The sequence below is a fragment of the Colobus angolensis genome, unplaced genomic scaffold, assembly GCF_000951035.1.
Source record: "Colobus angolensis palliatus isolate OR3802 unplaced genomic scaffold, Cang.pa_1.0 Scaffold83, whole genome shotgun sequence".
Taxonomy (NCBI): Eukaryota; Metazoa; Chordata; class Mammalia; order Primates; family Cercopithecidae; genus Colobus; species Colobus angolensis.
In genome coordinates, this window is record NW_012122154.1 from 2597945 (window position 1) to 2610320 (window position 12376).

Sequence of the window (12376 nt, forward strand, 5' to 3'; positions counted from 1 at the left end):
CCACGGAGGCAGTTCCGGCGGCGGCGGCGGCAGCTCTGGCGGCGGCCACAAGTCCTCCTCTTCTGGGTCCGTGGGCGAGTCTTCATCTAAGGGACCAAGGTCAGCAGAAACTAGCTGGGGTAATCAGAATTAGTTTTAACTTCCTGTGATGGTTTTTTTGCGCTTTAAGCTCTAGAGTTGTTTTAAAAAATTAAAAATCTTAGAGACGGTTCCCTTTGCATTTGTTCACAAACTACTCTTAACACCAACTGAAAAATGGCATGATCAAAATGTCATACCTTAAGCATTTTTTTTGGACTTAGCAATGTAAAGTTGAAATTTCCTTCTTTTTACAGTATTTGCTTGTTAATTGCTAAGGATCACTACAGACTGTGTAATTTTTTTTTCGTGATTCACACAGATACTAACAAAACCAGGGTAATCAAGACAATTATTGAAGAGGTGGCACCCGACGGTAGAGTCCTTTCATCTATGGTTGAATCAGAAACCAAGAAACACTACTATTGAGCTGCATCAAGAGGAAAGTCTCCCTTCACACAGACCATTATATGCATAGAAAACAAAGTCTCCAAGAAGACACTTCTGTCTTAATGGTCTATGGAAACAGGTTCACTCCCTGAAAATAAGGTGTCTACAAGGTGTTTTGTGGTTTCTGTATTTTCTTCTTTTCACTTTACCAGAAAGTGTTAATGGAAAGAAAAACAACTTTCTGTTCTCATTTACTAACGAATTTCAATAAACTTTCTTACTGATGCAAACTATCCCAATTTGTCAGAATTTATCTTTACTTAAGTACATAATCTTTAAAATTAAAGATTAGTAAACCATAGCAGTTGAAGGTTGATGTATCCAGAAATGCGGAAGACAGAACTATTGCCATGCCTTTTCTGAGTAAGTTTTGTAATCATGTGTGTTCAGACCACCCTCAGTAAATTCGCTGAGTAAAAAAGTCTGTAAATCCCAATATTACTCTTTAAGATACACAATATGTAGAAGACTGCCAGCTCTCTGGCTTTAAATTATTTAAATCCTGGAAATTCTGGAATATGTCAAAACCCCCAAAATAACAATAATTGGAAATTTTATATTTTCTAATTACCTGACTTCTCACATTTGCCTGTTCTTACTTTCTTCCAGTTACTATATTACTTCTTCCCAATTGTTACATAGTTTGACATACCTTCTGACACCAGCCAAGTAAAATCATATCACCCCCAGCAGAATTATTTGATGTCTATCAGATGAACATGAGAAACACTATCAGGAAGTAGTGATGCCAGTGTAACCAAAAGGACACCACTAGGTCTTCGTCTTCCCCACCTGTGCCCAGTGATCAGGACTAAAGACCTTGTACTTTCATAGTCAGCCCAATCACATTCCTCAGCCAACAAGAACCCAACCAACATTACTTGGTACTCTACTGAGGATCCTATGAAGTGAATGAGCTGGCATGTCCCTTAGACTACCTTGTGTCCTCTGGTGAGTTCTTGGATTACTCATGTCCACCAAGTAGCAGCTTTCCTCAGTATCCTTGATTTGAGCTCCAGATCTGAGCCCTGATCCCTTTGCCATTTGTTGGCACTCCACTGTGTAGACACTACCATCTGTAACCCAAATTGATGGCAGGAGCCTTGTTTCAATGGGATAGATTTCCCTATAGTCAAGGCTTCATAACCTACTTAGCACCAATTATTAGCACAGCCCAGAGGCTCTCCATTTTAGTTCCCATGCCTCTAAATGCCTAAATGTCTAAATGCTCACATGCCTCTGGATATTTGTACCAGCCAGCCTTCTTGGGGGCCAGTCTTCTCAGGTCCACTATTGAAGTCCCAACAAGCTACATTGCGTAAAGCCTTGAAACACTGAAGTCCTTATATTGCTGTGTAAGGACTCTGAACTCTTACTGTGTAAATAGTGCTATACTGCCTGCTGTTCAGAAAACACCATCTTTTAAAATATATATTATAAGGTTAACCAAATCCCTGGGACCTATTGTATTTATAATCTGAGATTACCATTCTCCTTATTCTGAAGAAATAGATTTTTTTATATTCAATACCACTGATAAGAGGCAAGTACACATATGGTACTATGAGATAGCTGTGCTTGCTATTAAGTTTGTCTCTTCTACCCATTCTGCTCTCCTCCCCCAAGCCACAATCTTAGCTGTCAGAGTCCTCTATGTGGTTGGATGGTGACCCAAACTTTCATTCCTGAAAAGTCTGCATACATCGTGATCCTGTCTTCTTACCATTTCAATCTTGCAATACCTCCTTAAACAATTATTTATATTCTCTCTGATAAAGTAAGTACTTTATCTCTGATAAACAGCTGTTTTCTTGACAGGACTTGGATAACTATGGTTTGTTTTTTGTTTGCTTTTTTTTTTTCTTTTTTTTAAATGAGACAAAGTCTCACTGTGTTGCCCATGCTGGTCTTGAACTGGGCTCAAGCAATCCTACCACCTCAGTCTCTGAATAGCTGAGATTATAGGCACATGCTACAGTGCCCAACAGTATGGTTTAATAAAGATAATCTGTCTAAACAAGCAACTTGACTTTAATAAGCACATTGGTATTTATAGTAAAAAAATTACAGAATTATTTTTGAAATTATTAAATAGCACAGGGCACTATTTTTACCAAATAAATTTGCATGTACCCATTAATCAAAAAATTCTGTATGCATTCTTACAGATCCTAAAGTCATTACAGAATCTTGCTATTTAAGTAGGGTAGTGCCCAATGAGATTGGCAGAGCCAATTTGGCACCTATGTGGAAAAATACTACACAATAAAAGCTTGTTTCCCCAAAGATGTTCTCTCATGATGCGAAAGGCCTAAAAGCTTTGTACCCTAACCTTGGTGCCCGTGATGGCTTCATATTTTGCTTGGGAGTGAAGAAACAGCTTTGTTAGGGTCATCTTTATCAGGGAAGTAGCTCGATTAAGGTTAATGAAATAGAGTGCATCTAATATTTCTCATCTATATTGCATCTTGAGAATGGGAATTAGGGAAATAGCTTATTCATGGTTATGAGCATGCATCTGAAACACAGTGATCCCTGCACTTCCTATCCTGGCACTGGCATTTACAAATTATGTAACTTTTGGACAAGTTACTTCAACCCTTCTGAGTCTGTTTACTTATCTATACAATAAAGATAGCTACCTTATATGAGATAGTTGTGGTTACACTAAGCTTGACAATGAAAATAATGATGATAATAATAGCCTTTAAATCACAGCAGGCATTGTTCTGAGTAATTTAATGATGGATGGATAGATAAGTAGGTAGGTGGGTAAGTGGGTGGGTGGATGGATAGATTAAATAGATGATAGATAGATAGATAGATAGATAGATAGATAGATAGATAGATAAAGATAGGTAGGTAGACGCAGTACATGTAATATTTATATGAGCTCATTTAAGCTTAGCTACTACCCTACAGTTTACTTTCAACACAGAACCATAGTTATCCTTTTAAAAGGTAAGTCTAATTATTTATATTCAATCAAATTGTAAGTCTAATTATATTTGATCAAAGTTCTTTGATGTCTCTCCATTTCTCTTTTGATGTTACCTTGGTTAATATTCTTTAACAAGATGGTCTTCCTTACCTCCTTCAAGCCTTTGCACAGTTGTCAGCTTCTCTTTGAGACCTACCCGGATTTTCTGCTTAAAATTTTACCTCCCAATCTCCAACTCCCCTATCTGCTCCACTTTTTTTTACTGTTATTATACTTTAAGTTCTAGGGTACATGTGCAGAACGTGCAGGTTTGTTACGTAGTTACACATGTGCCATGTTGGTTTGCTGCACCCATCAACTCATCATTTACATTAGGTATTTCCCCTAATTCTATCCCTCCCCCAGCCTCCCACCCCATGACAGGCCCCGGTGTGTGATGTTCCCCGCCCTGTGTCCATGTGTTCTCAGTGTTCAACTCCCACCTATGAGTGAGAACATGTTGTCTGTGGTTTTCTGTTCTTGTGGTAGTTTGCTGAGAATGATGCTTTCCAGCTTCATCATGTCCCTGAAAAGGAATGAACTCATCCATTTTTATGGCTGCATAGTATTCCATGGTGTACATGTGCCACAGTTTCTTAATCCAGTCTATCATTGATGGACATTTGGGTTGGTTCCAAGACTTGCTATTGTGAATAGTGCCGCAATAAACATACGTGTGCATGTGTCTTTGTAGTAGCATGATTTATAATCCTTTGGGTATACACCCAGTAATGGGATCACTGGGTCAAATGGTATTTCTAGTTTTAGATCCTTGAAGAATTGCCACCCTGTCTTCCACAATGGTTTAACTAATTTACACTTCCACCAACGATGTAAAAGTGTTCCTATTTCTCCACATCCTCTCCAGCATTTGTTGTTTCCTGACTTTTTAATGATCGCCATTCTAACTGGTGTGAGATGGTGTCTCATTGTGGTTTCAATTTGCATTTCTCTGATGACTAGTGATGATGAGCATTTTTTCATATGTCTGTTGATTGCATAAACATCTTCTTTTGAGAAGTGCCTGTTCATATCCTTTACCCACTTTTTGATGGGGTTGTTTTTTTCTTGTAAATTTGTGTAAGTTATTTGTAAATTCTGGATATTAGCCCTTTGTCAGATGGGTCTATTGCAAAAATTTTCTCCCATTCTGTAGGTTGCCTGTTCACTCTGAAGAAAGTTTCTTTTGCTGTGCAGAAGCTCTTTAGTTTAATTAGATCCCATTTGTCTATTTTGGCTTTTGTTGCCATTGCTTTTGATGTTTTAGTCATGAAGTCTTTGCCCATGCCTGTATCCTGAATGGTATTGCCTAGGTTTTCCACTTTTTCTTTTTTTCACAGCACTGTTTCCAACTTACTATACAATGTATTTATTATTAGTCATCCTTTTCCCCTGCTAGACAGTACACTCCAGAAAGACAACGATTGATCTTCATCTACTTTGTCCATTCATGTATCCTGAGGCACTAGAACAGTGACTAACACAGGTTAGGTACCAAAAACAGAGTTTTTGAAGGAATGAACTCTATGACATATATACTACTATTATGTACATTTTACAGATGAAGAAACTGAAGCACAATTTAATTCATCACTGGAGCTAAGAGTGTAGGAAATGGTTATATATAAATAGACATTAGTATATGGTAAAGGAAGAATCTAAAACACTGAGAAAGTAAGGTTTATTCAGTGAATGATAAACTATTAAACCCGTAACATACATACCAGAAATAATCCAAATGAATGTTTTAAACATCCATATAAGCAGTAAAAGAAAAGCAGAAAAAATGTGTAATCACATTTTTAAATTTTGAAATAATTATAGACTCATTGGAAGTTGCAAAAATAGTGGAGTCCATTGTACTCTTGACTCACCTTCCCCAAATAGAGACATCTTCTATAGGCTAGGGTATAATATCTAAAATTTAAAAATTGGCATTGGTACATCACTGTTTAACTACAGAGCTTGCTCAGTTTTTGTTTTTCCTGACCTGCATGTGTGCGTGTGTGTCTATGCAGTTGTACCCCATGTATAAGTACAATTTTTGTAACCACCACCCAAATCAAGGTACAGAACCATTCCATAAGCACAAAAGAACTCCTTAATGCTACCTTTTTGTATTCACATGTATATCTCAACACTCCCTTCTCAGTTCCTAGCCCCTGGCAACTACTAATCTCCATCTCTATAGTTTTACCATTTAGAGAATGCTATGTAAGTGTAATCATACAGTAGGTAACCTTTTGAGACTGAACATCTATGTACACGTTTTTGTGTGAACATACGTTTTCATTTCTCTGGGATATATGTCCGAGCACATAATTGCCAGGTCATATGGTAGGTGCATGTTCAGTTTTGTAAGAAACTGCCAAACTGTTGTCTAGAGAAGCTGTACCACTTTATATTGCCACCAGCAATAAATGAAAGAGCCATTTTTTCTGCATCCTCACCAGTATTTGGCATTATCAGTATTTTTCTAATAGGTATGTAGTTATAGCTCGCTAAAGTTTTAATTTGCATTTCCCTAATGGAAAATGATGTTGAATAGCTTTTCTTTTTTTTATTTTTTCTTTTTTTGAGACAGAGTCTTGCTCTGTCGCCCAAGCTGGAGTGCAGTGGTGCAATCTCGGCTCACCACAACCTCTGCCTCCCAAGTTCAAGCGATTTTCCTGCCTCAGCCTCCTGAGTAGCTGGGATTACAGGCACGCGCCACCATGCCCAGCTAACTTTTGTATTTTTAGTAGAGATGGGATCTCACCATGTTGGCCAGGCTGGTCTCGAACTCCTGACCTCAGCTGATCCACCCGCTTCAGCCTCCCAAAGTCTTGGGATTACAGGCGTGAGCCACTGCGTCCGGCCTGAATAGCTTTTCATGTGGCTATTTACCATCTGTATCTCTCTTTGGTGAAACATCTGTTCATGTATTTTGACCATTATATAGCCCATTTGTATCTCACTGTGTTCTTTTTGCTTAGGATTACTTTGGCTATTCATGATCTTCATTGGTTCCATATGAATGTTGGAATAGTTTCTTCTAATTCTGTGAAAAATTACATTGGTGATTTGATAGGAATAGCATTGAACCTGTAGATCACTGTGTGCGTGCGGTCAGTTTAACAATATTGACCCAATCTCATTATTCACCCAATCCATGAGCATAGGATGTTTTCTCCATTTGTTTGTGTCATCTATTGAAAGTCACCATCAAAACAATTTTAAAAAGCCAAAGACTGGGAGAAAAATTCACAAAATACGAATCTTATAAAGGACTGCCATATAGAATATAAACATAAAAAACTACAACTCAATAACAAGGAAAAAAACCACAAACCAATTAAAAAATGGACAAAAGATTTGAACTGATACTTTATCAAACAAGAGATACAAATGGCAAACAAGCACACAAAGAAGATGCTCGACAGCATTAGTCATTAGGGAAATACAAATTCTAAACGTACCACTATACAACTACTAGAATGACTCAAAGAAATTTTTTTGATGGACAATACCAAGTGCAAGTAGGGATTCTGAGCAACTGGAACCCTCATAGATTGCTAGTGGGAATGCAAAATTATAGTTTGGCAGTTTCTCATCATGTTAAACATAGACTTAATATACAATCTAGCAATCTCACTCATAGACATTTATCCAAGAAAAATAAAAATATCTACATAAAGACCTACGAGGAAAATTTAGAGCAGCTTTATTCATAATCGTGAGATCTGAAAATAGCCCAGATGCCCATAAACTAGTGAATGGAAAAATATATGGTACACCCATATATGAAATGCTACAAAAGAAACAGACCACATTACATCTTGAAACTCAAAAGCACTATGCTAAGTGAAAGACGTTAGACTCAGAAGGCTATATGCTATAGCTCATTGATATGACATTCAAGAAAAAGTCAAACTGGAGGGCTAAAATCAGATCAGAGATTGTCAGAGGGCAAAGGGAGTGTGTTTACCACAAAGAGGCACAAGAGGAGTTTTTGGAATGATGGAAGTATTCTCATATTCTCTATCTTGTTTATGGTGGCCATTGTACAACTGAATTTGTTTGTCAAAATTAATAGAACTATACACCAAAAAAGGGTAAAGTTTACTGTATGCACATTAAACCTCAATAAACCTGACTTTAAAAAAAAACGAAAATTAAAAAAAATTGAACATTTAGCTTTTTATTTTCTAGTGTGGTCAGTTTCTGCTGTATTTTCAGCTCCAAGAAAATAAAGCTTGTACTCTGAGTACTAAAGAGCATGAAAATGTCTTTATGGCAAAAAAAAAAAAAAATAGCACAGGTAAATAATTTCCTTATAATGGATTTTTTAATGAACAAATTTTATGAATCATATTCTTAATCTATAGAACCAAGGGATTAATTAAAGTTGAACCATAGCCTGCCTGTAATCACACATTTATATTTGTGCAGCCTGTTATTAGAAAGAAAAGATGGGGGTGTCATAATGCACAACCTTTAAAACTCCTGCTTCTCCTGGAATGTTGTTTTGGTAGTTGGTTTGGGAATGTGAATGAGTAATGTTTGGACAACTGGATTGCTTATGGTGGGGAGAGATAAAAGGAGTTGGTATGTAATCGCTACTTGATGCCAAGCCAAAAGAAATGTAGAAACCCACAGCAATGTCTCCTCTCATTTAGGTGTATCCTCACCCTTCTACACTCCATGGTGATCTCCCTGTCAAGATTTTTCTCCAGTCTAAAGTCCATCTGCCACTTTCTCTTTGGAAAAAGAATGAGTAACAGTCTCACTACTGCCCATCACCCATTCCCTTTCACCAACATCTCCCCAAACCCAGCTGTCATTTTCTGCCTTTAAAAAATAACTGGAATTGATATAAATCAACCCAACGCCTATCATAGACCTTGGTTCACAGTATGCATTAAAATATGTATTGGTTGATCATTCATTCAGCAGTGTCAAGCTCTGTGCCAGGCAACAGGGATTCAAAATAATGAATGAAACACAATCCTTGCCTTCAAAGAACTCAGAAGTAGAAATAGATGTACCACTACACAGACATGGTAGAAAGCGCTACACAGAAGTAAGCCCAGGTTGCCATGGGAGCTTGACAATGCAATAGTCCTCCCTGTACGATTTAGATGATCTCTAGCAACCTATGCCTTCCAAAATGTCTACAGGTAATCTACATACACATTCAAATTAAACTTTCTATTATTTCACTGTTTTTTCATCTGCCCTGTCAGTAGAGCTGATTACCTTCTGCAAAAATGGGGACAAAGACTACAATATCACATCTCGGCAGGAATACCATGCTTTACAGTACTTATTTGTGGAAACTGTGTTAAGAGGGGAAAAATGAATAAGCACAATGGAATTTCCACTCTGTTCTAATTATGGAAAGCCATTTAAACAGAAATAAGACTCTATTGTTCATAAATACTATTTAGAATTATAATTATCTCCATGTGTGCGATACTGTGTTATGTGGTAAGGACATACCAAAGTATGTCAAGAAGTAATATGGAAGAACAGTGTGACACTGTGTATGTGCACAGATCTTTGCAATTCTCAATATACTTACACCTCTATGTAGAAATCATCTTCAGAACAACCCTGGGACATATGCAGGGTCCAGAAATATGTAATGATTTCCCCAAGGTCTCATGGATAGCAGGTGGCAGAGCTAGGTCTTATATCTGGGATTTCTGATTTCAAGCCTACAGCTCTTCCTCTACAGCAGTGATTACTAGACATTTCTTATTACAGTAAAAACACTTGAGTATGCACCCCCAAGATGTCCATATTTATTTTAAAATTATATAAAATATATATGTGTGTGTGTGTATATATATATATATACTATCAGATAGCTCAATGCACAACATGTACTTAGCACAAAGATTGTAGACCCAAATCCTTACTTTAAATAATTTTTTTGAGAACTCCAAATTTTATCAGCTGATTTCTTGTGGAATATAATACCACCATTATGATGATGATTGTATTATATTTTACCCAATAATATAGCTGGCAAAGAACTCTTACCAGAAGTGGAAGTATCGGCTCTCCCATTTTTTTGTTCTTCAATCATGCTTTCATGATTCTGTTATCTTCCAGTTGCTGTTTCTTTGCACTTATCTGTTTTGGTGGGGAGCGGGGATTCGCTCCATCAAAAGCAGCAGATACAATCCTGAAATACAATGGACATAAACTACAATGTCGCAGCGCATTGTAAGCAAATGAAGATGTCACTATTCACTTCTCTACATTGTGGGGTGACCATTCTTTTCTCAGAATATCTTTTGAGCTGATTGAGAAGAGAGATTGATGTAAAGATAAAATCAGAATCCCAGTGTCATTCTTATAACACATATGAAAGAGTTTAGTTTAATTCTTACTTTCTTTTCTTTTTTTTTTTTGAGACGGAGTCTCGCTCTGTCTCCCAGGCTGGAGTGCAGTGGCCGGATCTCAGCTCACTGCAAGCTCCGCCTCCCGGGTTTACGCCATTCTCCTGCCTCAGCCTCCGGGGTAGCTGGGACTACAGGCGCCCACCACCACGCCGGCTAATTTTTTCTATTTTTTTAGTAGAGACGGGGGTTTCACCGTGTTAGCCAGGATGGTCTCGATCTCCTGACCTCATGATCCGCCCGTCTCGGCCTCCCAATAATTCTTACTTTCTAATATTAAAACTTAAATAGAAGTTCTGACAACCTCTTCCTCCCACCCAGTGGGTTGCCTGCATCTCCTAAAAGTACATACTTGGAGACCAGTGCTCTGTATTGCTCAGCCCTGCTCCTTCCTATATTTTGCCAGTAGTTCTGACTTACAGTCTTTTTTTAAAGCAAATATTTTAATTCACCCCCTTTACTATTGTGAAATGAAATTCGTAAGTAATATATCCTTCCAACACACAGTTTATCCTAGTATATGGAGGAGGAGCGGGGGGGTACTATATCACATGTATAAAACGTATATTAACATATATAAAACATAAATATCACATGTATAAAACACATACTTATCATTTCTGTGTTTCATATATATATATATAAAAATATAGAAACTGGCCTGGCATGGTGGCTCCTGCCTGTAATCCTAGCACTTTGGGAAGCTGAGGCGGGTGGATCATGAGGTCACGAGTTCAAGACCAGCCTGGCCAACATGGTGAAACTCCATCGCCACTAAAAATACAAAAATTAGCCAGGTGTGGTGGCACACGTCTGTAATCCCAGCTACTCAGGAGGCTGAGGCAGGAGAATTGCTTGAACCTAGGAGATGGAGGTTTCAGTGAGCCGAGAGTGCACCACTGCACTCCAGCCTGGGCGACAAGAGCAAGACTCATCTCAGAAAGAAGAAAAGAAAAGAAAAGAAAAATAAACTGTGCATGGGAAGGTTATATTATCTACGATTATAATCTATCATGTGTAGAAAGGTTAATGATAGATGTAAAAGAAAAATAGAAGGAAAGTTACTTGTAATAAAATTATTTGCATTTCAATATGGAAATGTTCCAGTATGATTGTACCAGAAGATGTAATGAAGTAGTCAAATGATTGCATCTATATGCAAAATCAATGTGAATGCAAAAAGGTACAAATGAAGAGACTGATAAAACATGGGCACATCACTGACTCAAATACAATGAGTAGCAATGTTGTTGGTGACAGGATTTTTTTTAACAACTCTTGAACAAATTCTGGGCAAAATAAGCTTAAGTACAATCTTCCTTGGTTTATAAAGCGATAACATTCCTGAAAAATTCAGTTACAACTCTGCAAAAAAAAAAAAAAAAAAAAAACCTTTGTGTTTTTACATAAATTAGAATTTGTTTCCAGATTCAGGTAATTATAAACAGGTTTTTCACTTTCATGAATAGCTCATGGTTCAAAAGTCATGTGGAACACAGGACAATTCCTTGATGTCCAGGACTGTATCATGCATTTCAGTATGTCTAGCATCCCTCCCCGACCCCAAATGCCAGCAACAACCCCTATCATTATGATGACCACATGTGCACACATTCACACATAGACACACACAGACACACACACACACTTCCAAAATATGCCCTCAGCAGCAGTACCCCTTGCACAGAGATTGAGGACTAGGCTTTCATTGTTGGTGTATCAAGAGTCTCCAGAGAGGCCAGATGCAGCAGTTCACGTCTGTAATCCCAGCACTTTGGGAGGCCAAGGTGGGCAGATCACATGAGGCCAGGAGTTCAAGACCAGCCTGGGCAACATAGTGAAACCCCATCTCTACTAAAAAATACAAAAATTAGCTAGGTGTGGTGGCATGCACCTATAATCCCAACTACTGAGAAGGATGAGGCATGCGAATCCCTTGAACCTGGGAGGTGGAGGTTGCATTGAGCCGAGATCGCGCCACTGTACTCCAGCCTGGGAGACAGAGCGTAGGAAAAACTCTTGTCAGCATGTCCCTGGAAACACCTTGGGTAGTCCTTTTGTAAACTAGATTTTAATCTCAGTGAGGTTAGGTCTGTCTGCCTTACTCATAGGTAGCTGTAAACCCACACCTAGCACAATTCTCAACACACAAGTTGAGGCTCAATAAATATTGGTTAAGCCAGTGGCAAAATCAGTGAGTCACCTACAAGTGAGTACATGGACTACAAGACCTCCCAAGGCAAATCCAGGGATGCTGGGGTTTAAAAACATGGAAAAAATAATTCTTTTATTGTTTAAAAACAATAAAAAAAAAACATGGAAAAAATGCCATCCAGGCTCTCCCAAATGCTAGGAACTTTTCTAGCTCTCCATCTTCACAACTTCCTTCATGGTAAATACCTAAACTCAGTTAAAGACTGCCCCCAATAATAGCAACTTCCCCCACAGCAGGTAATTTAGGGGCTTGAGACACTGGATC

At 38.1% G+C, this 12376-nt stretch overlaps 1 protein-coding gene across 1 annotated transcript in view; it reads left to right on the forward strand.

Moving 5' to 3' along the window:
- The window catches only part of KRT10 (keratin 10, type I), a 25901-nt gene extending 25140 nt beyond the window's left edge, over nucleotides 1–761 (forward strand). Inside the window, exons 10-11 of the mRNA XM_011929816.1 lie at nucleotides 3–119; nucleotides 401–761. Of these exons, the coding sequence (XP_011785206.1) occupies nucleotides 3–119; nucleotides 401–507 (224 nt within the window). The 3' untranslated portion in view covers nucleotides 508–761. The remainder of the gene's footprint in view (nucleotides 1–2; nucleotides 120–400) is intronic.
- Nucleotides 762–12376: the final 11615 nt, after the last annotated feature.